Source organism: Garra rufa, chromosome 15 (assembly GCF_049309525.1).
Source record: "Garra rufa chromosome 15, GarRuf1.0, whole genome shotgun sequence".
Classification (NCBI taxonomy): Eukaryota; Metazoa; Chordata; class Actinopteri; order Cypriniformes; family Cyprinidae; genus Garra; species Garra rufa.
This window is the reverse complement of record NC_133375.1, coordinates 28,276,697-28,300,538: the sequence shown is the minus strand read 5'-3', so window position 1 is coordinate 28,300,538 and position 23,842 is coordinate 28,276,697. Positions and strand designations below refer to the sequence as shown.

The following is a 23,842-nucleotide window of genomic DNA, read 5'->3' as shown; positions in this document are numbered from 1 at the left end:
CCAAAAATGTTTTGGTATCATGATATGAGAAAGTATGTCAGTGCTGTGGCCCAGTGTGTCGTGCTCATCACACACACAACTATTTTGCTCATGGGGATGTGAGTTTTAATCTAGCATGTGTCCTGATCCCATTTCCCTTCTCCCTTCCTCAACTTTCCTGTCTACATCCACTGTCATGCACAAAAGCCCTTAAAAATTAGGATGTGTTTCTGAAGGATCCTAACCTGGCTGGTGTCAGGATGCTCATTATGAGCCAGCTTGTGCTTTAGAAATCAAGAGCACAAACCTGTAGACACCAGACTGAAAATGAGCTTACGGTCACATTCTGAAAGCCAGCAGTCACTGCCAGGATGTGTTTACGAAAGAGAGTGAAGAAAGATGAGGAGAGGATAGGAGTGTGTGCGTGTGCGCGTGCGCGTGCGTGTGTGTGTGTGTGTGTGTGTGTGTGTGTGTGTGTGTGTACCTGGTATTCATCACGTTGTGGGGACCAAATGTCCCCACAAGGATGGGAATACCAGTAGATTTTGACCTTGTGGGGACATTTCTTAGGTTCCCGTGAGGAAACAGGCTTATAAATCATGCACAATGAGTTTTTTTTGATGAAGTAAAAGTGTGCACAATCTCCTGTGAGGGCTAGGTTTAGGTGTAGGGTAGGTGTAGGGCGATAGAAAGTACGGTTTGTACAGTATGAAAACCATTACGCCTATGGAATGTCCCCATATAACATGTAAACCCAACGTGTGTGTGTGTAATGAGAGAGGCTGTATTACAGAAGAGCGTTCTGTAGTGACTCAGCTCCTTGCACCTGTTGTCTTACCTCAGAGACACATTCAGTCACCGCATACACAGCTGCCGAATAGAAGCATTATGAAGCATAACTCAGTTTAACTGATCTGAAAGCTAAACTTTCAAAAGCGCTTTCATGTTTTGTTTAGCCCCAGACCTTACCGACAAATGTTACATTTGGTTTCACTGAATAGACTCGACCAAAAAAAAAAAGGTATTTCAGTGGTACGCTCAGGCTATTAGCTGAGGTGATGGTTTTATATTTCTGAGTTGGCTGACATTTACATTCACAAAGAGACACTTTCACAGTGTCATCTGCTCTGTCAAAGTATTGAAACAGAGTGAGTATGTTTGTGTGTGCACCTCAGCGTGGGTTTGGTCTCATTTAAATTGCCTTGAGTTCCTGCCACTAGCCCCTGCAGGAGCCTGCTTACATCAGCATTATATGTCAGTCTGCTTTCCCGGTTAACCTTGTTTTTGATTGTGTACCTTGTTTCTTCCCTGTAAGGTTCTCTGAAATGCATCCATTTAACAGGTTCACAAAGGTACATCTAATATCAGTAGATTATGCATGAAGACGGCCCCTTGTGGTTTAAAGATACCCAATTAGTCATTGTGACACCTCATGACACCCAGCACCTGCACATTTACACAGAATAGAGACGCCAATTAGTTGCATGCTTATATTTTTTTAGGGATGTAACAGTATCATCAATATTGTGGTATTGCAATAGCAAAACTGTCTCAATGTCATTGTGGTCACATGATGATATTAAACGATCGGTCTTTCGGGCAAAAAGTGTAGTTTTTAAAATTTATTAAAACTTCTTATTCTAACATAAGAGGTCTGTAAAGTCGTGTTTTCTTAGTTGAGAACATGGGTTGGAGCTCTTAATTTTGAGTTAATAAAGTGCATTAGATAGAGGAATTTAGCTTTAAAATGTACAAAGTCTTCATTTGTCTTTTTTTATATTGCAATAAATATTGTATCATGGACTTCATATTGAGATATTACCGTTTAGTGAGATTTTGATATCTTACATCCCTAATTTATATACTTACAGGGTTTATATACTTATAGTTTTTTAATTTTTCCCAAATTCCATTTTTTTCCATTTTAATTTCTCTAGACTCTGTTTTAAAGGTTAAATTAAAAAAATATTAATGAAAAAGCATGTCTAATTACTGGAAATCATGGAACTTACACAATTCAACAGTAATTTATTAGTTTAGCAAGTTTAACAAAAATTACATTAATTCCATTAATTATCTGGATTCCATTTAAATGGTTTCATTACATTTTAATAATCAAAATGTATTATTATTATTTATTTATTTATTTATTTCAGAAATATTGTGTTGTGTATTTACATTTTTACTGGTAGCTAAATAAATTCTGGTAAATTTTTTTCTGGTAAATATTTGTTAAATTATGTGTTAAAAATAATTTTATTAGTAATAGTAGTAGTACTATCATTACATTAAGTAATCTAAAACGAGCTTTTATTTTGATGGGTTGCTGGGAAAACCTTGTTTTTGTTATGGCGATAGTTTTCCCCAAAAGAAATGGTAAAATGCTCATGAAATGACTGTCATAGCAGTTCTAGAGATTTTTTTTTGTGTGTTTATATACTCCTATATTGAGGAGGCAGAGGCTGTGAAAACACTGCGAGCATCAAGCAGGATTTAAATAATTTTAGTTTTTCAGGGTTTTTTTTTTTTATGTGGACAGAATTATGTAGAATTTATCATCTTTTGGTAATAAAATAAAATAAAAAAAGATTAGTTGTAGTGTATAAATATCAAAATGAGAGTCGAAAAACATTTTACTATTTTAAAATTTATTTAATTCACAATTTTGCTGATATTTTTCTAGAATATGTTTCCTAGAAAGCAGTATTATGTCTGGGTCATAACCCTCTTCATCTCTCTTTCAGAACTCTCTAGGAACTCTAAATGGAGATGGCGTATTTCAAGAACAATTTTTGGGTAAGTCCGTCACATTTCTTATGCAGTGGGTTTTTTACATTCCAGCTTTGTAGCAGTACAGTAAGAGCAAATGTTTACTCAGCGTATGTTTGGTACAGTTGCCTTGTAAGCAGTTTAGGATATTCATATGCTGACTGTTTCAGTCGCATCATTGAGAGTATGAAGAAGGGATTGAGAGAGGGAAGAACAAAGAGAGAAAAAAGTAAGAGAACAAAAGCAGAGGGCCAGGGCTTTGTCAGCTTTCCCACGAGGACAGCCGTGCTCTGCTCTTTCAGCACACCTGGCTGGGCTATTTCAGGTGCGTCCTACTTTAATACCCAGCCTGCCCCCTCTCAAAGAATGAGGGAGCAGAGAGAGGGGAATCAAGGCAGAACATTGAGGAACCACTGCTACTGGCCACATTGTAACAGTACAAAGCCTTACTACCAGATAAAGACCTCCATATGTTAAAGGAATTTACAACATCTGTGCTGTCAGATTTGTTTTGTTTGAGGTGCTTTTGTAGTAAATTGTCATTTTTGCCTGCCTCTAAACGGCATACAGTGATCAGTTCCCTCGTGTTTAATTTAAACAGCCCTTCTTTCATTTGTAGTCTTGACTGAGCGAAAACAAACTGATTTTTGAGTTCCTTTTCTGTGTTCCTCTGTGTGGTTGCAGCCTTTGGTCTGCTGACCGGTTTCAGCAAGGTCATCTAGATGTCTGGCTTTGTGTCGCAGGACTGTGGTAGATGCAGAGACCTCCACTATTGTGTTCTTACACAAAGCTGGTGTAAAATACCCCCAAAACTCCCAAGCATCCACCCAGAACTATTATTCAGTCTGGACGTCCTCATCGCTCATGCAGATGTATGCAGACGCTCTGGCCTTTCAGTCTTTTCTGTTGCTCCAAAAAGCAGTTTTTAAAGTCAACATGAAATCAAAGTGGCCCTATTTACTTTTAATACACACTTTGGTCTGTTTGTGTATAGAAAAATATATAAATATTTATTTTACATTTCTCTAATCTTTTTTTTTCTTTTGCTAGTAATAACTTGTTCTATAAATTGTACATTATTTTAATCGAATGTGTTTTATAATTAGTGGTGGGCATAGATTAATTTTTTTAATCTAGATTAATCTAGATTAAATCTTGAAATTAATCTAGATTAATCTAGATTAAAATGGCTAATTTGAATTCTTCTGAAGGCATTCAGAATATGTGTGCTACCCAAATAATGACTAAAAGTAAGTCTTTGAGAACGGGTTTCTCAAGCCAGGTGGCGCATTAGACCAGGCGCTCATCTCCTGTTTCCAAAATGCATTACAAACTGGTTGACAATTGCATTTAAAACACAATTAACTATACAAACTTGTGTAACCAAGTACTTCTGCGCAAAAGGCTGTACGACGTGCGCGTTCCAGTAAAATATACAGGCGCGCGGGTATGGATAGCCTATCTGCGTGCATCTTCCAATAAACTGCGTTGCTTTTAGAAGCGTCAATTCAGTTGTTGCATATAGTATAATGTCTTTATTTCGGGATTATCAAAGTAAATTATAACTCAAATTTGAGATTTTACTGGGGCACAGCAGATTTTCACTGGGGCACGTGCCCCAGTAAAAAGGGTCTAGCAACGCACGCACCTGCCCTGAAGCGGCTTCATAACTGCATCCATGTCTGCGCGTCTCATTTGATGTGGTAATTTCACAGAAGTTGAAGACTCGTTCTCGCCCCCTACATTGCAATTCAACTAGATATACGTCATCCGCGCTAAAATATCAAGGTGAAAGTCATCATATCTTGCGTAGTTTAGACCCAGCTCCCAACCCAACTTTGAGAATAGATTAACGGCGATATTTTTTTTATCGCGCGATATGAGTCTCACGTTAACGCAGCACGTTAACGCCGATAACGGCCCACCACTATTTATAATATTTAGAATAATTGTTTAATGTAAACATGATCTGGATGCAGGGTTTCCGCGGGTCCTTAAAATGTCCTAAAATTGTAATTTAAGGCCATAAAAAGTCTTAAATGTTACAAGAAAGTCTTAATTATGATGTCAAGAGGGAAAACTGCAATATTTCTGCCATTCCGAAAGTGCCACCTGCTGGCAGAAAATTAATTTACATTTCCAATAAGGCTGTCTGCTGTTTTTGTTCTGACCAAAGTGAAAATTAACCAAAGATTTTACACTGCAAACATTACATTACGAGTTGTAAATGTAAACTGGTGGATCAACAAGAAGAAAATGCATTATAGAAATCTAAACAATTAAGACAAAATAACAAAATATATTTATGTTATTTAATTAATATATAGTTGATATATTTTTTCATTAATATAATTAATACTTAATTTTAATTTAAATAATTTTATAAAGCTTTTTGTTTTTGTGAAAACCTATATCTGAACTGTAAATCATGCTGTAAATCATTTTACAGTTTAATATGTTACCATAGACATTGCCCTACCCTGCTATGGTATTCATTTTATCTGTGCAGGTCTTAAAAAGTCTTAAATTTGATCTTAAAAATCCTGCAGATACTCTGTGTGGGGCTGTCACTAACGATTATTTTGATAATCGAGTAATCGGTCGATTATTCTGTCAATTAATCGAGTAATCTGAAAATTATAATGATTTTTTTTTTAGGTAATAAAAATAGACCTAAGCTAAGAATAGCCTTTAAAATGACTTCAAATACATGTATAATAGCAATGAGACAATAATAATTGGTTCAGATAAAGTATCAAAAGCAAGTAAGTTTTATTTTTTATTTTTATGTAACTGTTGTATTATAAACAATATAACTAATGTACATTATTCATTGTAACAAATGACTGCAGAGGGCGTCACCTGTCTGACGGTTGTTTTTTTTCACTTTACAGTATGATCCAGTCCTTATTTAATATTGACCAAACAACAATTAATTCAAATGTGCACTTAATCTTTAATATTTGGTCATTTCTTTACAGCAGAAATGCTACAGCCACTGTAATTTCTTGAATATGTGGACATCAAAACGTGTAAACTCAAAGTGAAGGTTTGAGCTTTTATTGTGAAATCACAATGAACAGTTAACATATTGTAAAGGATATTTATGTATTCTCCTGTGTTTGCATAGGTTTTTATCTGATAAAATGGCAAATGTTTAGTTCCCAGATGAACGTTATGATATGCTGAGATGGAGGCGCTCCACATGTAAATGATAACTGTTTGTGTGGAGCAGCATTTACTGTGTTTAGCCACTCTGACACACTTGTACATAACCTCAAGAATTATAAAATAATTTAATCGTAGCATTTGTGAATTCACATTAGCAATATGCTTTATGGTTTTTAAATGGGTTTAATATATCATGCAGCCTTGGAAATGGTCTAATAATGTGTTTTATGAATTCTCATCTTTGGAATGCGCCACTTCTTGCTGGTTACTCGACACAGGCAAATTGCAGTACTCAAACTGAATCGAGGAATCGTGATAGCCATTAGAGGTCGACCGATATTGGTTTTTACCGATACCGATAGCTAGGTTGGACCACACTGGCCGATACCGATTAATTAACCGATAGTTTTTGAAAATGGATACTGAACGGCAACTAAAATATTGCTCTACTATTTTTTAAAAAATATACTAAACCATACTTTGTAAATAAATAAAAATATTAATATTAATTATATATTGATCATTAAAGTTATTTCATAGTTCATTAATGTTAACAAAATAAACTTCAAAATATAACAATATTACAGTAAATGTTGAAATTAACAGACTCTAACAAGGAACAACACTTCTATTCTACAGCTTTCATCAATCTTAGTTGATGTTAATGGGCTCATTTTAAAGGGGTGTGAATCTTTACATTTTAACAATATGTAAAATTGCAGGTTTTATGCCTTTTGTTTATATTTGAAATCTCTGTATGTCAGTAGGCCTACTGCCATCTTAAAATTAAGATTCAATTTAATTACGATTTTCAATATCAACTAAATATAACCATGTCACATTCTCAGTTTTCAATATTACTGCACATGGCTACATTTTCATTTACATTTTATATCAAATTGATTTTTCCATTATATAAGCAGGCTACTTTTTTAAACAATTACTTATTTAAAATAAGTGTTCTTTTTTCTTTATCATTTGATTATTACTGATGAGATCGTAGACAGTAGATTCTTTAACAGGCTGCATTAAAACGAATGCACAGATCTATTTCGATATATCAAATGTTTTGTCCTGCTCTAAAAACATAACTGACTGTGTGTACTGTACATCAGTTTCGTATAAAAGTATTCGAAATGCAAGTGCATTTAATCGCATCCGCAATCGAGCTTTTTAGGACGAACAAACCCAAAGCACAAGTGAAAGTCTGTCAGTGCGCGAGTTTTGTGCATCTAATAGTACTGCATTACAAACGGCAGAAATGAAGGCATATGTAAAGTAAAAAACTGCGATTGTAAGTTCACACTGTCAAACAATGCACATGTAGCTCACAGTGCAAATCCTGTGCAATGAAGCCTACCGCGTCTCCAGCGTGCGCACGTGCCGTATGCGGGAAAACACAAGCTCATTGAAGAGAGGATTGAGATGCATCCGAGAATCCTTTTTTTTGCCCACCCTTAATGAAACCGGATAAAAGTGCAGCGCTGCGTTAACGGATAACTTGCAGGTATCAAACACACACAGGACACGTTGTGTAGTTCAAGCAGAAATCTAAAACAGTTTATTTAATCACCAAACGGGCAAATGTTTACTTCAAGAATGATAAAAAAGCGGCAAATGTTAGATTAAAGAACAGATCAAACGGAAAGAGAAAGTGCGATCTATATCGTTAATTGCAGCCATTTCAGAAACAATTTATTTTCTGTTATACATTTATGTTTAAATATTATTTGTTTTGTTTCAGTTTAATATGTTAATCACGAAAGAAGTTTGTGTAATTTGTAAATGTCATAAAGGACGTGGTATGAATTGGATGGCAATACGCCGGGAAATTAGGGTCAGACACAATTTTTGACCACTTCGTACGTTTTTATTTGTGGAAAATACCTTCTTAAACGAATTTCGTTTTGTATAATTTTTATTTTAATTTTTAATATTTTTGTTGATTTATTAAAATAAAATAAGAACAGGAAAATGGCATTGTAAAATAAAGTGCGTAACTACCATGCTTCCGCTGCCTGACGAAAAGGCTAAAACATAAATTATAGCTCTATATGAAGCATACAGACATTATTAGAGCTACAGAAATAAAATAAAAATATTTTGCTTAAATGCACAATACTCAATCTTCCAGCCCAGGGTCAAGTCTTTATGAACATTAACAATGATTTGGGACAGATCTGTAATCTGTTAAACTATGGCGCGCTGTGACTCGGCAGGATTCTGTCGGCTGAATGAACACAGTTTGCTTTCTCACGTCATGTCTTTAAATCTGCAACTTTGCTGGCTAAGAATATCACCAGCTGGATATAAATCAATACAAATATATGGTAACAATCCTGACATTAAACATTGGTCTGGGGCTTAACCTCTCTTACTCTATGACAGCAGAGCTGAGCCGCTTCAGCAAAGAACGCAACCCGGAAAAACTATCGGCAAGGATTTTTGCCGATAACCGATAGGTCGGCCAATCAACTATCGGTGCCGATTAATCGGCAAAACCGATACATCGGTCGACCTCTAATAGCCATATCTGGATTGTTGTTGGGGTGATCAAAAAATTACAGAAGTAATTCATATTAAACAGATTCATGTTAACTCTAAAGAAATTCATTGTCATTCTAATGTGTGTCTGCATTTGCATATAATGTGATTATAATTGTGTGTTCGTCTGTTGTGCCCGTTCGTCGTTCTCTGACTGTTTCTCTAGCACTGAATATAAACACCTGTGCGAAATGACTGAGACGACACATTTGGGTAATTACTGAAAATGCATGATTAATTAAGTCTCCGAGAGGGAATTCGCAATCGCAGTGATTAAGCACATTCCTTATTTAGCTTGTGCGTCTTCATCCTTACGACTGTCTTCGATCTGTTTCCTCTTCAGATGGAAAACAGGGCGTTTAGCAGGCTGTCAGATGTTTGTCGCACAACAGAGAGCTCATTTAACAGCCTAAGCAGTTTGTTTAGTTTCACTCTTCTGTTTCAGTTTTGTGAGGTTGGAAGCAGTTTTTCCTCAGTGTTCGTGGCTTTGGAGCTTTGGAAGATGAGAGTTCAGTCTAAATAAATTGTTTAAAGCTTGACCTTGGCTCGGGACTCTACAGAGCGTGTATTTTCTTGCCATTGCCTGTGAAAATGCCTAGACCACCCCATTGTGAGTGAAATGTGCCAGCTAAATCAAATCTCATGAACTTAAGACATAAATTGTCTTTCATACTGAGATCTTGTGTTCTGTTTGATATATTTTAAAAATATTCATTTATGCATTGGCGCTTTTGTCCATTGAGTTTTAATGATTAATAAAGTTTAATGTGAGATTCATGTATAGTGTGTAAATATTAATTGGGTCATTAATTTGGCCATCACATTGCTCAGTGATCTTCCAGGAGTGTTCAGTCAAAGTACTTAATGTAATTAAGAATTTAAAAATATTAAGATTAAGGAATATGTATTATTCAAAATTATTTGCAATAAATATTAATGAGCAATAATTTTATCAAAAGTATTCTAATACTAGAATTTGTTAATTGCCTGATTAGCACACACTTAACAATGACTTTATTTCAGTCTATCCATCTTTTTCTTCCTGTAAAAGCGGCAATTTGTACGTTTTATGGGTCTGGCTTCCGGTCTCATCCATGTCCAGATATTTTTAGCCGTCCAAAATAGCTTGTTTTCCTGCTTGATATTGGAAATTGGTCTTGCTATATTATTTTAATGTATTATCTTATTTATGAACACAGTGGTTTGTAGTGCAAACAGATTTACTGTTTACTGCATGTTGTTATTCTTCTTAATATTTCCCTATAGTAGCTAATGAACCGGAAGTCTCACCCATAAGGTTACTTCCATATTAAAGAAAAAGGTGGATATATTATGGCTACTGAGTAAATCATAATTCGTTCCCATTCATTTGTGTTTTATTTCATGATCCTTTAGTTTCCACTGTCATATAGTGATTGCTTATGCATGAAAGCAACTATCTGCAGATTTAAAACAATCTAGTTTTCAGTCTAGTAAGAGAATTCCTCAAGTCAGTCTATAGTCCTGTCTCCATCTCCAGTTCAAGAGAAACTTCACTGTTATATCTGTCTTATTGTCCCGCTCTTTGATTTAATCAAGACCTGTCTAGATAAAAGTAGAAGAGAGGAGAATGATGTACTTTAGGTCAGTCAATGATTTCCTTCTTTCTCACCTAAGAGCTAATGCAGTTATTCATCAGAGGTGACAGGACTGGGCCGTGTGTGCGCCTGGGTGTGTGTTTTTAATGCACAGTCAGCAGTATAAGTCCTTTAACACTACAGCACCTCTGCAGGGAGTTCTGGGAAAAGAGCAAGAAATCAAGTAACATACTAAAAACATTAAAAAATTTCATCATGGTGCAATTGATGACAAAAAAAGAAGAAAATCACCAAGAATTATTTTGATTTGCTTCTGAAAAGTTAGATTTTTATTCGATTCAGTTTGGATTTATTTGTTCATATTGCAATTCTAATGTATTTTTTTTATATGTCCTTACATAAAGAAATTCTCTCTCTGGTAGTGTTGGGTAATATACCGGTTCAAACAGTAAACTGGTTTGAATTACGCACACAGTAGGAACTTTTTAAAAACGTGTTACTGGTACGAGCAACATAGACAGCGTAACGATTTGCTAGGTGACAGTGACTAATGATTGAATGATTTTGGAACTATTTATCACACGCAAACCAATTCTTTAACTGAGCAAATAAATAGGGCTGGACCAGAATATTCGATTATTCGAATATTCGTTCGATGGGTTGGCATTCGAGTTTAAATTGAGATTCGAATATTCTTTTTTTTTTTTTTTTATACACCTTGCATCCCCCGCGAAACAGTTCTCATTCGCGCTTAAATATGAATGAAGAAGATCAGACTGCTGAGCCACTAACACAGAGACAGCAAAAAAAAAAAGAGAGAGAGAGATATTTTAGAGACACTATAAAGTACAGTCGGGCCCACTTGAATGGTGGAAGCAAAACTAGGGCTGTGACTGTCGCAATGACAACCGAGCCTCCACGTTTAAATGCGCGCAGTAGGCTAAACCTGACCGCCAAGCCTCAGCAAAAATAATTACCATGAATGTGTCGGGGGGAAAAAGTAAGGAGATATTTGAATTATTTACTAATAAACTAGTATTTGGCACAAAGATGAAGTTGACGATCCTGACTCGCCATTTGCTCATGAACGCGCCTTTAATGCCTAAATGCGTATTTATGGATTAGGCCTATAGCTAATGAAAGAGTTTTGTTTTTGATTTGAATTATTTAAATTATTTCTTTACAGTTCCGGATGATATATTAGTCTTACCTTTATGAGCAAAAATAAAGTTTCACATCGCACTGGCGCCTCCGTGTTCTGCAAAGTGCGCTTCAGCTTTACTCTCCGCACAAACGATTGGATATGCGCCTAATAGCACACATTTATCTAGGTTAGACGATTCAACTAATATTGTGATATGCTTTAAGTTTTTTATATCTATGGATTTTAATTGAAATCGTGATAACTTGAGAGGGCTAAATTGATCTGTCTGCCGCTGACCGCTTGGTTGTTACTTTAGAAAACAAAAACTTAAATTTAACAAATAAAAATTGTTCCAAATATATTTCTAAATTAACTTTATAACCTAAATAAACGAAAATAAATGTAATCACTTTGCTATTAAAAACAGCAGCTGTGTAATGGGGAAGAGAAAGAGGAAAAAAGACCGGTTTCAGTCGGACTCGGGCCAGTAATTCTGATGAGCTGTCGGAGAAGGTCCGGGCAAGGTTTTAGGAATTTTTGCAAAGAAAGTTTGTTTAATAGCCGATTTAACATTCTTATTTAGGCTATTTTCATATTTAAATATATTATTTATTTGATTTATTTTAGCGTTTTGTAAGCTGCTTGTTCACTGACGGAAGTGCTCAAATAAACACGCACGTTTTTTATTAATGTTTGAGCCTCATTTATTTTGGGTTTCAAAATAATATACATATGTATTTTATATATAGGCCTATATACACAAACGTTATATATAATGTGTGTATATATATATTTATTTATAAATAATTTAGATATAAATAATTTATTTATATATAAACACTGCGCCATTTTTTTCTTTCTTCTTTTATTTAAATCGCCTACCCTTTACGGTGTCAGTAATTACTGTGCTGCTAATTTCTGATTTGGGAGTGATTTGTTTGTTAAAAAATGTTAGGCTACCTTATTAAAAGTATTGCTCTTAAACAGAACTGTGTGTGTGTTGTATCACTAGCGCGGTGTCCGTTCTCGACGCATATTAGCTCTGCCTGCATGAGGCGCGCCGCTTCCAACTCGCAATGTTCTATTACAATTTATTAATTCTGAACGTGTTATGTGTCCATATTGCACCAAAATGCAACACTGCACTCCCTTGGGTCCACAGCAAAAATCGATTGGATGAACTGTTCTCGACATTATAAAAATGCAAACAGAAAGACATACAGAGATTCCTGCCTTTATTAGAGAGAAGGATATGTTCAGCCCCTCCCTCCGAAGCTTCGAATATTCGGTGTTGATTACTACCGAAGCTTCGAAGCTCAAAAAATGGTATTCGGACCAGCCCTACAAATAAACCAACTGTAAACAGCCGTTAACAGAAGCCAGAGGTGCTAAAGATGAATGTGAAGAGGAGAAAATACTGTAGCAGGCAGAGCAAGATCAAGGTTCACAATGCGTTAAATGTTGGAAGAAAATCCTAAATACTGATTTGAGGTTGGTGTTTATATGAATGTTCATATGAATGTATCTCTGAGGGGAACTGACTGTCTTCAGAAAAGTTTCTTTTCATCTTACCTTCATTTAATGCATCTTAATATAGTTTTTAAAAGCAGCACTGCTTTGTTGACAGCAGTAATCAAGGAACGGTGTTGTGCAGTAACTAGTTACCTGTAATTTAGTTACTGTAATATTATTACGTTTTGCAGTAACTATAGTGTAACTAATTACTAATAAGATTTCAGTAATAATATTACAGTTACCATCTATTAAAAAAACGTAGTTACTTTTGATGCCTCAACCTCGCTGATTTAAAATCCAACAATTAAATAATTCCTAGATTTATTTTCATAATTGTCATGACTGGCACATGCATGCAATGTCCCTAGTGCAGCAGGCAAGCTTGGAATATGGAAGAGCTTACATTCAGCAGATAGAAATATTGCATTATATTGGTTTTGTCAGGAAAAACAGATGATCTAAACACTTTTGTGTACATTGTAGCTTTACTTTACTCTGGCATTACATCCCACCCACATCCTTCTGATCAGCATGTGGTACATTATATTACTATAATTAAAAATCTTTTTGGAAAATTAAACAGTTTCTTACAAACTTATGTGATTTGACAAAATACATAAAACAACTAAATACAGAAATTACAATCAAGCTACACAGGAAAATTAATGAAAATAATAAATAATAAAAACTTCTACTTAAATGACACTATCAGTAATTATTGATTGTTTGTAATAACTTCTGACTGCGATCCAATGTGTATTTTGTTCAAATGATGAGGCAGAAATATGTTGTTATTAACATTCTAGAAGAATTTTACGTGAAAGATAAACAGTTACAACTTCTGTGGGGTGTGAAGAAAAAGTAATGTAACTAGTAGTTTAATTACTGTTGCCAGAACGTAATAACAAAAGTAACAGTATTACTTTTTAAAGCAGTAACTAGTAATAAGTAATATATTACGTTCTTTGAGAAACTAGCCCAACACTGTCAAGGAAACACTGTATTGCTGCTGTTCGATAAGCGCCACCTGCTGTCAGAGAGTGAATCTGCATTCTCATGCAGCCGTCTGCTGTTTTAGTTTCGTGCATGTTTTATGTTGCATAATTTCACAAAGCTAAGGTCAGACCATTCTGTTTTTGCTTTAAATTTTGAATTATCCAATCTAATTTACATCAAAACTGCTCATACTCTATTTAGCATGTTTGTTTGGATTGTGATTGAACTGCAGTGGTTCTGCAACTGTTTCATGCATTTTGATTGATATAAAGGCACAGTCAGGAATTAATAAAACATTCCTAAAAAAAAAAAACATGATACAGATTTTTGGTAAAACCGCCCAATGCTGTAAATTATACACAGCAGAATTTCAAACTGATTTAAATTGCTCATCTGTTTTAACCAGCTCATAAGAATAATTTGTTTCAGGAATTGGATGGACGGTGTTGTATATACACATTTTCACACACATTTACACATTGTCAAAATAGGCATGGATTACTTCCGATCTATCTTCAGATTTTAAGAACTGATATCAAGAACAAGAACAATGTTTAAGGCATTTAGCATTCATTTGAGCGTGACTGTAAGTATTGAACAAGACTGTCTGTGATTCTTCCTGTAAGAGTGGGTCTGGCTTCCGGTCTCATCCGCATCCAGCTATTTTTAGTTGTACAAAACAGCTCGTATCAAAATCAGCTTGATATTGCAAATTGGTGTGTCATACCATGTTATTTTAATGTATTATCTTAATTATGAGCACACTGGTTTGTAGTGCAAACAGTTTTACCATTTACTGCACGTTGTTTTTCTTCTCGTTATTTTCCTATAGCGGCTAATGAACCATGTTTAAGAAAAAAGTGGATAGCTGCATTTTCATTTGTACACCCTATTCAAAATTAAAATCACATAATCCTGCTTCTTCTTGGAGCCACTATACACTCACAGTTCTGTACTGACAGTGGTATGTGAAAAAGGTTTTTTGAGGGACTGCAGTGTTCTGTGGCTTGTCGTTTTTTTGTGTGTTTAGTGGGTCTCACATGATTGCCTCACTGCCCTGAGCATGGCCCTGGAACGCCCTGCAATCATCCAATTACAACTTTCATGAGACATGGCTCATTCATCAAACTCCATATTAGTCCTTACATGCTGCTAAAGCCATCATCCCTGCTTGTGTGTTTACAGCACAGGGGTAATTAAAATCAAGTGAGACTGTTTAAGTGTTGCAGACCAACAAAGGTTGGCATTGTGAGGTGATTCTTAGAAGACGCTGCTGTTAGATGTTCAGACTGACTGACAGAGAAACCCATTGACAAGGCACAGTGGGAAAGTTAAAAGTTTAAAGTGCTGAATAAATTTAAAAACCCTTTTCAGAATAGTTTTTGACATTTGGTCACACTTTGAGTTGATTTTTTTAATCTCAGAAATTGCTAATAAATTGCACAGTTAATTAAAAAGAAGCAGCATGTACTGCATTGAATTAAACATGCAGTTTTTCAGTAGAATGACTGAAATTGAATTTTCTTGTAAAATGTATTCCAATATTCTTTGAAAAATCATTTTACGGTGCACATTACCCATAAGTATTAGAAGCTAGCTAAATATTTCAATAGAAAGCTAAAAACATTTACTTTTACTTTAGCTTGCAAATTTTTTTGTTTTCTTCTATTATTTCTTAGTTGTAATTTCCAGTTTTTGTTATGCATTTTGTGTGCTAATTTAGTATTTTTTACCATTATAAAGTGGATTTCATTTTTAATTGTATATTAAATTAAATTTGTTTTCATGTGAAGTACTTTGTCCTTTTTGTGATGTTTTTTTATTGTAATGTACTTCATTCTTGTGTGAAAGGTTTATAATAAATAAAAAGAAAACATATAGATAGAATAGAAAAAGAATAGAGAATAGAGAGTGTTAAAGGGTCACTTTTTAAAAAAAAAAGTCTAAAGAATAGAAAAATAATAGAGAATAATGCTAGTGTTAGAGGGTCAATTTTTTAAGAAATAAAAAGAAAACAAGTGGAAAGAATAGAAAACAAAAAGAGAACACTTGTGTTAGAGGGTCAATTTTTTTTAAATAAAAAAAAAGAAAACCAGTCGAGCAGAAAAAGAATAGAGAATGCTAGTGTTAGAGGGTAAATTTTTTTTTTAAATGATAAAAAGAAACAAGTAGAAAGAAAATAAATATATTACATAATGCTAATATTAGAGGGTCGAAAAAGTAGAAATATAATAGAACGCTAATGTTAGAGGGTCATTTTTTTTAATTAAATTAAAAAAAAGTCAAAAGAATAGAAAAAATAGAGAATGCTACCTCTTTAAAAATAAAGTTTTTTTCTAATAAATAAAAAGAAAACAAGTGTAAAGAATAGAAAACAAATAGAGAATGCTAGTAGATGGTCAGTTTTTTTTATAATTAAAAAGAAAAGTCGAAATAATAGAAAACGAACAGACAATGCTATTGTTAGAGGGTCAGTTTTATTAAATAAATAAAAAGAAAATAAGTCCAAGGAATAGAAATTTTACGCTAATATTAGAGGGTCCGTTTTTTTATTAAATAAAGATAAAACAAGTCGAAAGAATAGAAAATAAATAAAAAGAATAAACAAATAGAGAACGAATAGCTAGTGTTAGAGGGTCAGTTTTTTTTAAATAATTAAAAACCAGTCAAACAAATAGAAAACAAATAGAAAATGCTAGTGTTAGAGGGTCAGGTTTTTTTGTAATATATAAAAAGAAAACAAGTGAAAAGAATAGAATAGAAAACAAATAGAGAACTAGAGAACGAATAGTGTTAGAGGGTCAGTTTTTTTAATAATTCAAGAGAAAACCAGTTGAAAGAATAGAGAATGCTAGTGTTAGAGGGTACATTTTTTTTAATAAAGTCGAAAGAATAGAAATATAATATATAACACTAATAGTAGAGCGTCAATTTTTTTTTTAATAATTAAAAAGAAAACCAGTTGAAAGAATATAAAACAAATTGAGAACACTAGTGTTAGAGGGTCTTTTTTGGGGTGTTTAAAGTGTTCTGCATGGTTGCTAAGGTGGTCTGGGCGGAATTGAGGGTGTTGAGTTGCTGAGATGCTGACAGAACAATACAGTATGAAACACAATATCCAAAGATCTCCATCTGTGTGTATATAGACTACCTTTTCACCCTTCACAAGTGCCACTTTAAGACAGGAGAGGTCAAACTGAATTTTTTAACAGCTCTTGGGTCTTGTTTTTAACAAGGAGTACTTCAGCCCCTCTCTAGCACCGACACACACGTATGCCTGTCACCTTATGGAATGAGCCGCCAATGTGTCTTCCACTCTCTCACAGTTACCAGGGGAACCCTGTCGCTTTAGCAACCGCTATCTTGGTAGGAGACACGTTAATACGGAGCATATTGGAGTTTCTGTTTCAACACCTGCAGCCCTGTTTAATGTCATTGCAGCCGTTCTGTTCCTTAGCTGCCTGTCTGTCATGCTCTCTTCAAACACAAAGCGTCCTCTGTGGCGGCATCGCGTTAGATAAGGTGAACTTCAGGGAATGAAGCTATGAAAGAACAGAAATACTCTGGGTGTCAGCAGATGGCCTGTCGTTCCATTTGCTTTCAGCACCGAATTATGACTAAAGTGTCGAGGGAAAAGACTGTCAGTTTATTTGACAGAAACTTGTTTACCATCACATAAAAAAGAGAGAGGGAAGTGAGAGAACGGGGCACAAGAGAAGGCAGTGAAGGAGAGAGGGGTGCTGTTGTACCTTGGAGTACCTATCATGGGAGATCAGCTTTCCAAAGGGCTCAGGTTTCAACAAGCTTACTGGCCACACAACAAACATCAGCTGTTGTTTTCATTTTGTTTTGAGATTGAAATTACATGTTGGTTGCAACTGGTTCAGGCTGTTTAGTGACCTTAGTTTTTTTAAAATTCACATTTCTGTGATCATGTGCAAAATAAAAGACTGAAATTTAACATCAGAAGGGTCCATGGGTAACTGATACCCTAGTCTGGATCTGAATGTAGTGACACAGGATCTTCATAGAGCATAAAAGAGTGAGCCCCACTTTTTTTCTTTCACATTTATTTTCTTCATAGGGATTTTAAATAACTGTTCAGTAAAGTCTTAAAGGGATCGTTCACCCAAAAATGAAAATTACCCCATGATTTACTCACCCTCAAGCCATCCATCAAGCTGTATACAACTTTTTTTTCTGTCAGTTAAATTTAAAAAATATCCTGGCTCTTGCCAGCTTTATAATGGCAGTGAGTGGCTGTTGAGATTTTGGGGTCCAATAAAATGCATCCATTCATCATAACAGCTCTGGAGGGTTTAAGGAGAAGGTCACTTTCAGAACAAAAATTTACAGATAATTTAATCACCCCCTTGTCATACAAGATCAGTTCATGTCTGTCTTCAGTCGTAAAGAAATTATTTTCTTATTTTATTATTTGTTGTTTGTTATTTGTTGTTTATTGAGGCAAACATTTCAGAATTTTTCTCCGTATACTGGACTTCAATGGTGCCCGCGAATTTGAACCGATGAAGAAGGGTCTTATCTAGTGAAACGATTGGTTGCAAAAAAACGTTGCAATTTATATACTTTTTAACCTTAAATGCACGTCTTGTCTAGCTCTGCGTGAATTCTGTGCATTTCGGTTCAAGACAGTTAGGGTAGGTCGAAAAACTCCCATCTCATTTTCTCCTCCAATTTCAAAATCATCCTACATCGCTGTTTACCTTTTTTTGTAAATAGTGTTTGACCCTCCTTGCGTGTTCACATTTTAAAACTTGGGTCAGTACTTCTGCAGCAATGTAGGATGATTTTGAAGTTGGTAGTTTTTCGACATACCCTAACTGTCTTGAACTGGAATACAGAGAGTTCACGCAGAGCTAGACAAGACGAGCATTTTAGGTTAAAGTTATAAATATATTTTTATATAAAGTTTTAAATCTTCTTTTTTTTCTTACACAAATGCAATAGACTTTTCTTTCAATAGAGGGTTAATAAAGAAAAAGTTACTTAAATCATGTTGTAGTTACATTTTCAAGTTACTAAGTTTAAAAATAAATAAATAAATAAACAGAATCTGATAAAAAGTTCTGAAAAAAATCAAGATTTTTTTGCCCAGCCCTACTTCAAAATCTCAGCAGCCATTCTTGAGCTAGGACATTTTTTTAATATAACTCTGATTGTATTTGTCTGAAAGAAGAAAGTCATATACACTTGGGATGGCTTGAGGGTAAGTAAATCATGGGGTAATTTTCATTTTTGGGTGAACAATACCTTTAAACCAAACCATGCACATCATTTCAACATTTGATTCAAAAGTATTTGATTGCTTGATTTGGTTCAGTTAGTTTTGGTACTTCACCACACATTAGAATTGTAGCAGCTCTGTCATTGGTCGAAATCTATTCTGATAACCTCTACTTTTAGAAGAGAAGCTTGACCTTTTCCCTAGGTTTATGTATGATCTGAATTTTACAATCTTAAATTTGCATTTCAGAATTTCTATATATAAAACTTGAAGCTGCAGTTTTTTGTAATCTGAATATTTACAGCTAATTTCACCTCAGAACATAAGAAAATATACAGTTTGAATGCACACATGTATAAAAAAATTGCCACCAAATATGCCACCACTGTTAAACGTCACATCTAAAATTCAAATGTACAAACTTCCAATTCATTTTCTAGTTTCATAACTAACCAGCTGTTGACATGCAGCTGAAGTTGTTCACTTTTCAAATTAGATTCAAATTAGACCCAAGTATAAAGTATTTAGGAGAAGTATGAGTATCACTTCATCATTGATACTCACATTTGACATCAATATTTGTGCAACACTTCTGACTTTTCCAGTAAAACGTTTAAAGCAGCTTTTGTTTTGTTGTATGTTTTGGCTCTTCCAGTTTCTGTCCTTGGATAGCAGGAATTTTGTCCGTTTTTCTTTTACCTGGGAAGTTCTTTCTGTGGTGTGGAGGTATTTATGGCCAGTGACTGCCCTGGTTCTGTCATCTCTTTCTGGCTCTCCTTTGTTGACATTTTTCTGTTTGCTCAAAGAAAGGGGGCTATTTTTATACTTGCTAACTTTGACCGCAGGATGTGCCGTTACGTTGTTCAAAAGGTTATCATCTGAGGATCTCCCCACTGGGCCTTGGCCTCTGAGGGAAATCTGTGCGTGTTGTGCTCCTTGCTCACGTGGCATGTCTTGCACACACTGCTGTGCTATTGTTTTGTTCTTGTGTTTTCACTACTGCACTGCACTGTGATTTTAAGACATCTTCAAGGAGAAGTCAAGGCAGTGATGTTACAAAGAGGAAGTGTGTGTGTGTGTGTGTGTGTGTGTGTGTGTGTGTGTGTGTGTGTGTGTGTGTGTGTGTGTGTGTGTGTGTGTGTGTGTGTGTGTGTGTGTGTGTGTGTGTGTGTGTGTGTGTGTGTGTGTGTGTGTGTGTGTGTGTGTGTGTGTGTGGACCTCAAGCAGCTCTATAAAAGCTCATAACATAAACTGAGAAATGCTTACTTTACTTTTATTTTTTAAAAACGATATTTTGTAAATGTTTGTTTACAAATGCTTACATTTTGTAGAATCACATACAGTATTTTGTGCCTGCTGTAGTCAACAGTCGACAGTCCAGTCTTCCAAGTTCCTCTTGCTATTTTTATTTTAGCACTTATTTGTTTCTGCCGATGATTCATTTTTACACACACTGCAGGAATGTACCTTATGTTGGTGTTTTTGATTATTCGCAGGGAGAGAAGAATGCAGGTTTCGACGTTCTCTACCACAACATGAAGCATGGACAGATCGCCACCAAAGAGTTGGCGGATTTCGTCCGCGAGAGGTGAGGTGTTGTTTTGGGAGGAATCGTCATGGTGATGGGGAGGACGGGTGAGATGGTGTAACTGGTACAGTCAGGAATGTGATGTGAAATTTGTTTTCTACTCCTTTTTGACTCCTCACTTTTTGTGTTTCTAACTTGGCAGTAGCAGTTGTGTTTTTAAAGCGAATTGAAAAGTGCAATGGTCATGTTATGATTGTTACATTACATTTTTGCAATATTTTGTCTTATTTGATCATATTCTGTCTTACATAATGTTACATTACATGTTATTGCAATGTTGGAATATTTTGTCTTATTTTGTCCCTTTTTGCTCACCAAGCCTGCATTTATTTGATCCAAAGTACATCAAAAACAGTACAATTTTAAAGTAGTTTCTACTACTAGTTTCATTTATTCCTGTGCTTCCAAAGCTGATTTTTAGCATCATTACTCCAGTCACATGATCATTCTAATATTCTGATTTGTTGTTTAAAACATTTGTTATTATTATGTTGAAAACAACTGAGTACATTTTTTTCAGGTTTCTTTGATAAATAGAAAGTTCAGAAGAACAACATTTATCTAAAATAGAAGTCTTTTGTAACATTATAAATGTTTTTAGCATCACTTGATCAATTTAAAGCATCTTTGATAAATAAAAGCATTGATTTCTATAAAAAAATGTTAAATGTATTATGTGTATGGTGTTACAAAAAAGTTATTTTTAGTAATTTTTTCAAGATTCTTTGATGAATAGAAAGATTCAAAGATCAGCTACAAAAGCTTTTGTAACATTATACACATAATACATATATTTAACATTTAGCTAGGATGCTTCCAATTCATCAAAAGTTATGATAAAGACACTTATAATTTTACAAAAGGTATCTATTTCAGATAAATGTAGCTCTACTGAACTTTCTATTCATCAAAGAAACCTGAAAAAATCTACTTGGCTGTTTTTAACAATTATAATAATAATAATAATAATTTTTTTTGAGCAGCAAATCAGAATATTAAAATGATTTCTGAACAGATTTCTGAATAGATTCAAATAGAAAACAGTTATTTTAAATAGTAAAAATATTTCTAAATTTTACTGTTTTTGCTGTACTTTGGATCAAATAAATGCAGAGTTGGTGAGCAGAAGAGACTTCTTAAAAAAAACATAAATAACTGGTCAAAAGTTTTTGAACAGTAAGATTTTTAATTTAAACATTTTCATAAACGCTTGTGACCAGTGTTATTATAACTGTTATTTGCTATTTTAAATATTGCTGTTTCTTGAACAGCATATTAGCATAATAGAATTATTTTTGAAGGATCATGTGACACTGAAGACTGGCGTAATGATGCTGAAAATTTAGCTTTGATCACAGGAATACATTACATTTTAAAATATATTCAAATAGAAAACAGTTATTTTACATAGTAAAAAATATTGTTTTACTTGGGTTCAAATAAATGCAGTCACTTTAAAAAAAACATAAAAAATCTTACTGTTCAAAAAACTGGAAGTGTACATTATAGTACAAATGTAACATAGCATAATATAATGTAATGTTAAGTCTTAATTCATATCATTGATTCTCATCGTTTATCATATCTTTTTTGGTCTTGGTCGATTTCTCCACACCACAGTTCTGTCTTTCAACACACAGCACTGAAGTGTCAAAACACACTAACCTGAGAGCAGCAGAGCAGTCTACAAAGTGTTCACTGTCCACTCGTGCACACGTCTACAAATGCAAGACAGCTCAGCATTCAGAAAATGCTGTATATGCAGCGTATAAAACGGATGAAAAAAGCTTGATCTTCATTTCACCCTTCCACTGACAGCATATGTGGGACGTGTGAGCATTCCTTTTGGTCTGTAGTAGACATTTGAGATGGAGCTAATTGCAATAATTAAAATGAAATCTCCAAAACGACTCTCCCATTCTGCAGAGAGAACAGAGACTATTTGCAGCTCAGCCAAGCCTCCTGCCAACTTTCATAGTCTCCTCTATCTGTTATAATGGAGCTGGATGCAGGCACCCTCCGTCATGGACTGGAGGATTAAATTGTATTTTTTTTTTTTGTTGTTGTTAGAAATCTGTCCAGGAAAGCCCTGGAGGAGTGTGCTGAGAAATTGAGAGAGACAAATATGTCCCTGATAAAAGCATAGCTTGTGCAATAAATTACATAAATCAATTTTCAAAGGCCATTTTGCATGCACTCAGGACAATGTGCCTCAAAGTGGCTCTGTTCCTTGAATCTGACTCGACTTCCCATTGTGCTGTCCCAGCAGAAAGCAAAGAATCAAATAAGACGTTCTTGAAGAGAAAAGGCCGACAATATAGCTTGACGCACTGGATGGTAATGACAACATCCTTTTTTCCATAGGCAGACTCTGAAGTCAGAACAAAAAAGCAGATCACATTTGGTGTTTCACCAATATTTGGTGTTTTAGCTTTGGCTGTGACCCTTTGGAAAACTGCTGTGTGTTTTCTCTCTCTTTTTGCTGAGTTTTTAGTCCTGAGGTTGCTTTTAAACTCTCAGTTTCCCTTACAAAACCCTACAATAGTTTCCGCATAAACACTTAGACCTATTCACATAGGTTCTTCTTTAAACCATCTAAGATAATATTTTTTATTATTATTAATTATAGGGCCCTAAGTTTCATTTTTTCCCAAATTCATTTTTTTCCTTTTTAATTTGTCTGGATTTTGTTTTTGTTTTTTCGGTTTTAATTAAATTTTTTTCCATCTCTGTTTTAATGGTTAAATTAAATTTTATTAATCAAAAAACATGTTTAATAATTGAAATCATGAAACCTACAGTATTAAACAACAATTTATTAAAAGTTTAACAAAAATAAAGTCCCTATGAAAAATGTTTCTGTTTTCCCTTTTTTTTTAAAATACAGTTTTATACATTTTTTATTAATTTTCTGGATTCCATTTTAATGATTATTCAAAAGCATCTCTAATTAATTGATTTAATAAAAAAATATTTTATTTCATTATTTTCCTCCTGTATTGTGTACATTTTTCTGCTAAATTAATTCTGGTAAATAATTTTAAAATGTATGGTAAATATTAATTTCAAAATAATGTTTTAATAATAATATTATTATTAGTAGTAGTAGTAGTAGTAGTAGTAGTAGTAGTAGTATCATTACAGTAATATTTCTGTCACATTTTCTTCAAATTAAACCAAATTTTTATTTTGACAGGTTGCTGTGAAGGCCTTTAGGTTTCTATTTATATGATACGATGATAGTTTTACTCAAAAGACATGGTAAAATGCGCAGTTCTGTCTGTGTTTTATTGACAAAAAAAAAAAACGTA

The 23,842-nt window shown here is 34.3% G+C and overlaps 1 protein-coding gene across 1 annotated transcript in view; it reads left to right on the top strand.

Annotated features, from left to right (window-relative positions):
* The window catches only part of fcho1 (FCH and mu domain containing endocytic adaptor 1), a 63,498-nt gene that overhangs the window by 14,619 nt on the left and 25,037 nt on the right, over positions 1-23,842 (top strand). Inside the window, exons 2-3 of the mRNA XM_073818607.1 lie at positions 2,724-2,775; positions 20,440-20,531. Of these exons, the coding sequence (XP_073674708.1) occupies positions 2,743-2,775; positions 20,440-20,531 (125 nt within the window). The 5' untranslated portion in view covers positions 2,724-2,742. The remainder of the gene's footprint in view (positions 1-2,723; positions 2,776-20,439; positions 20,532-23,842) is intronic.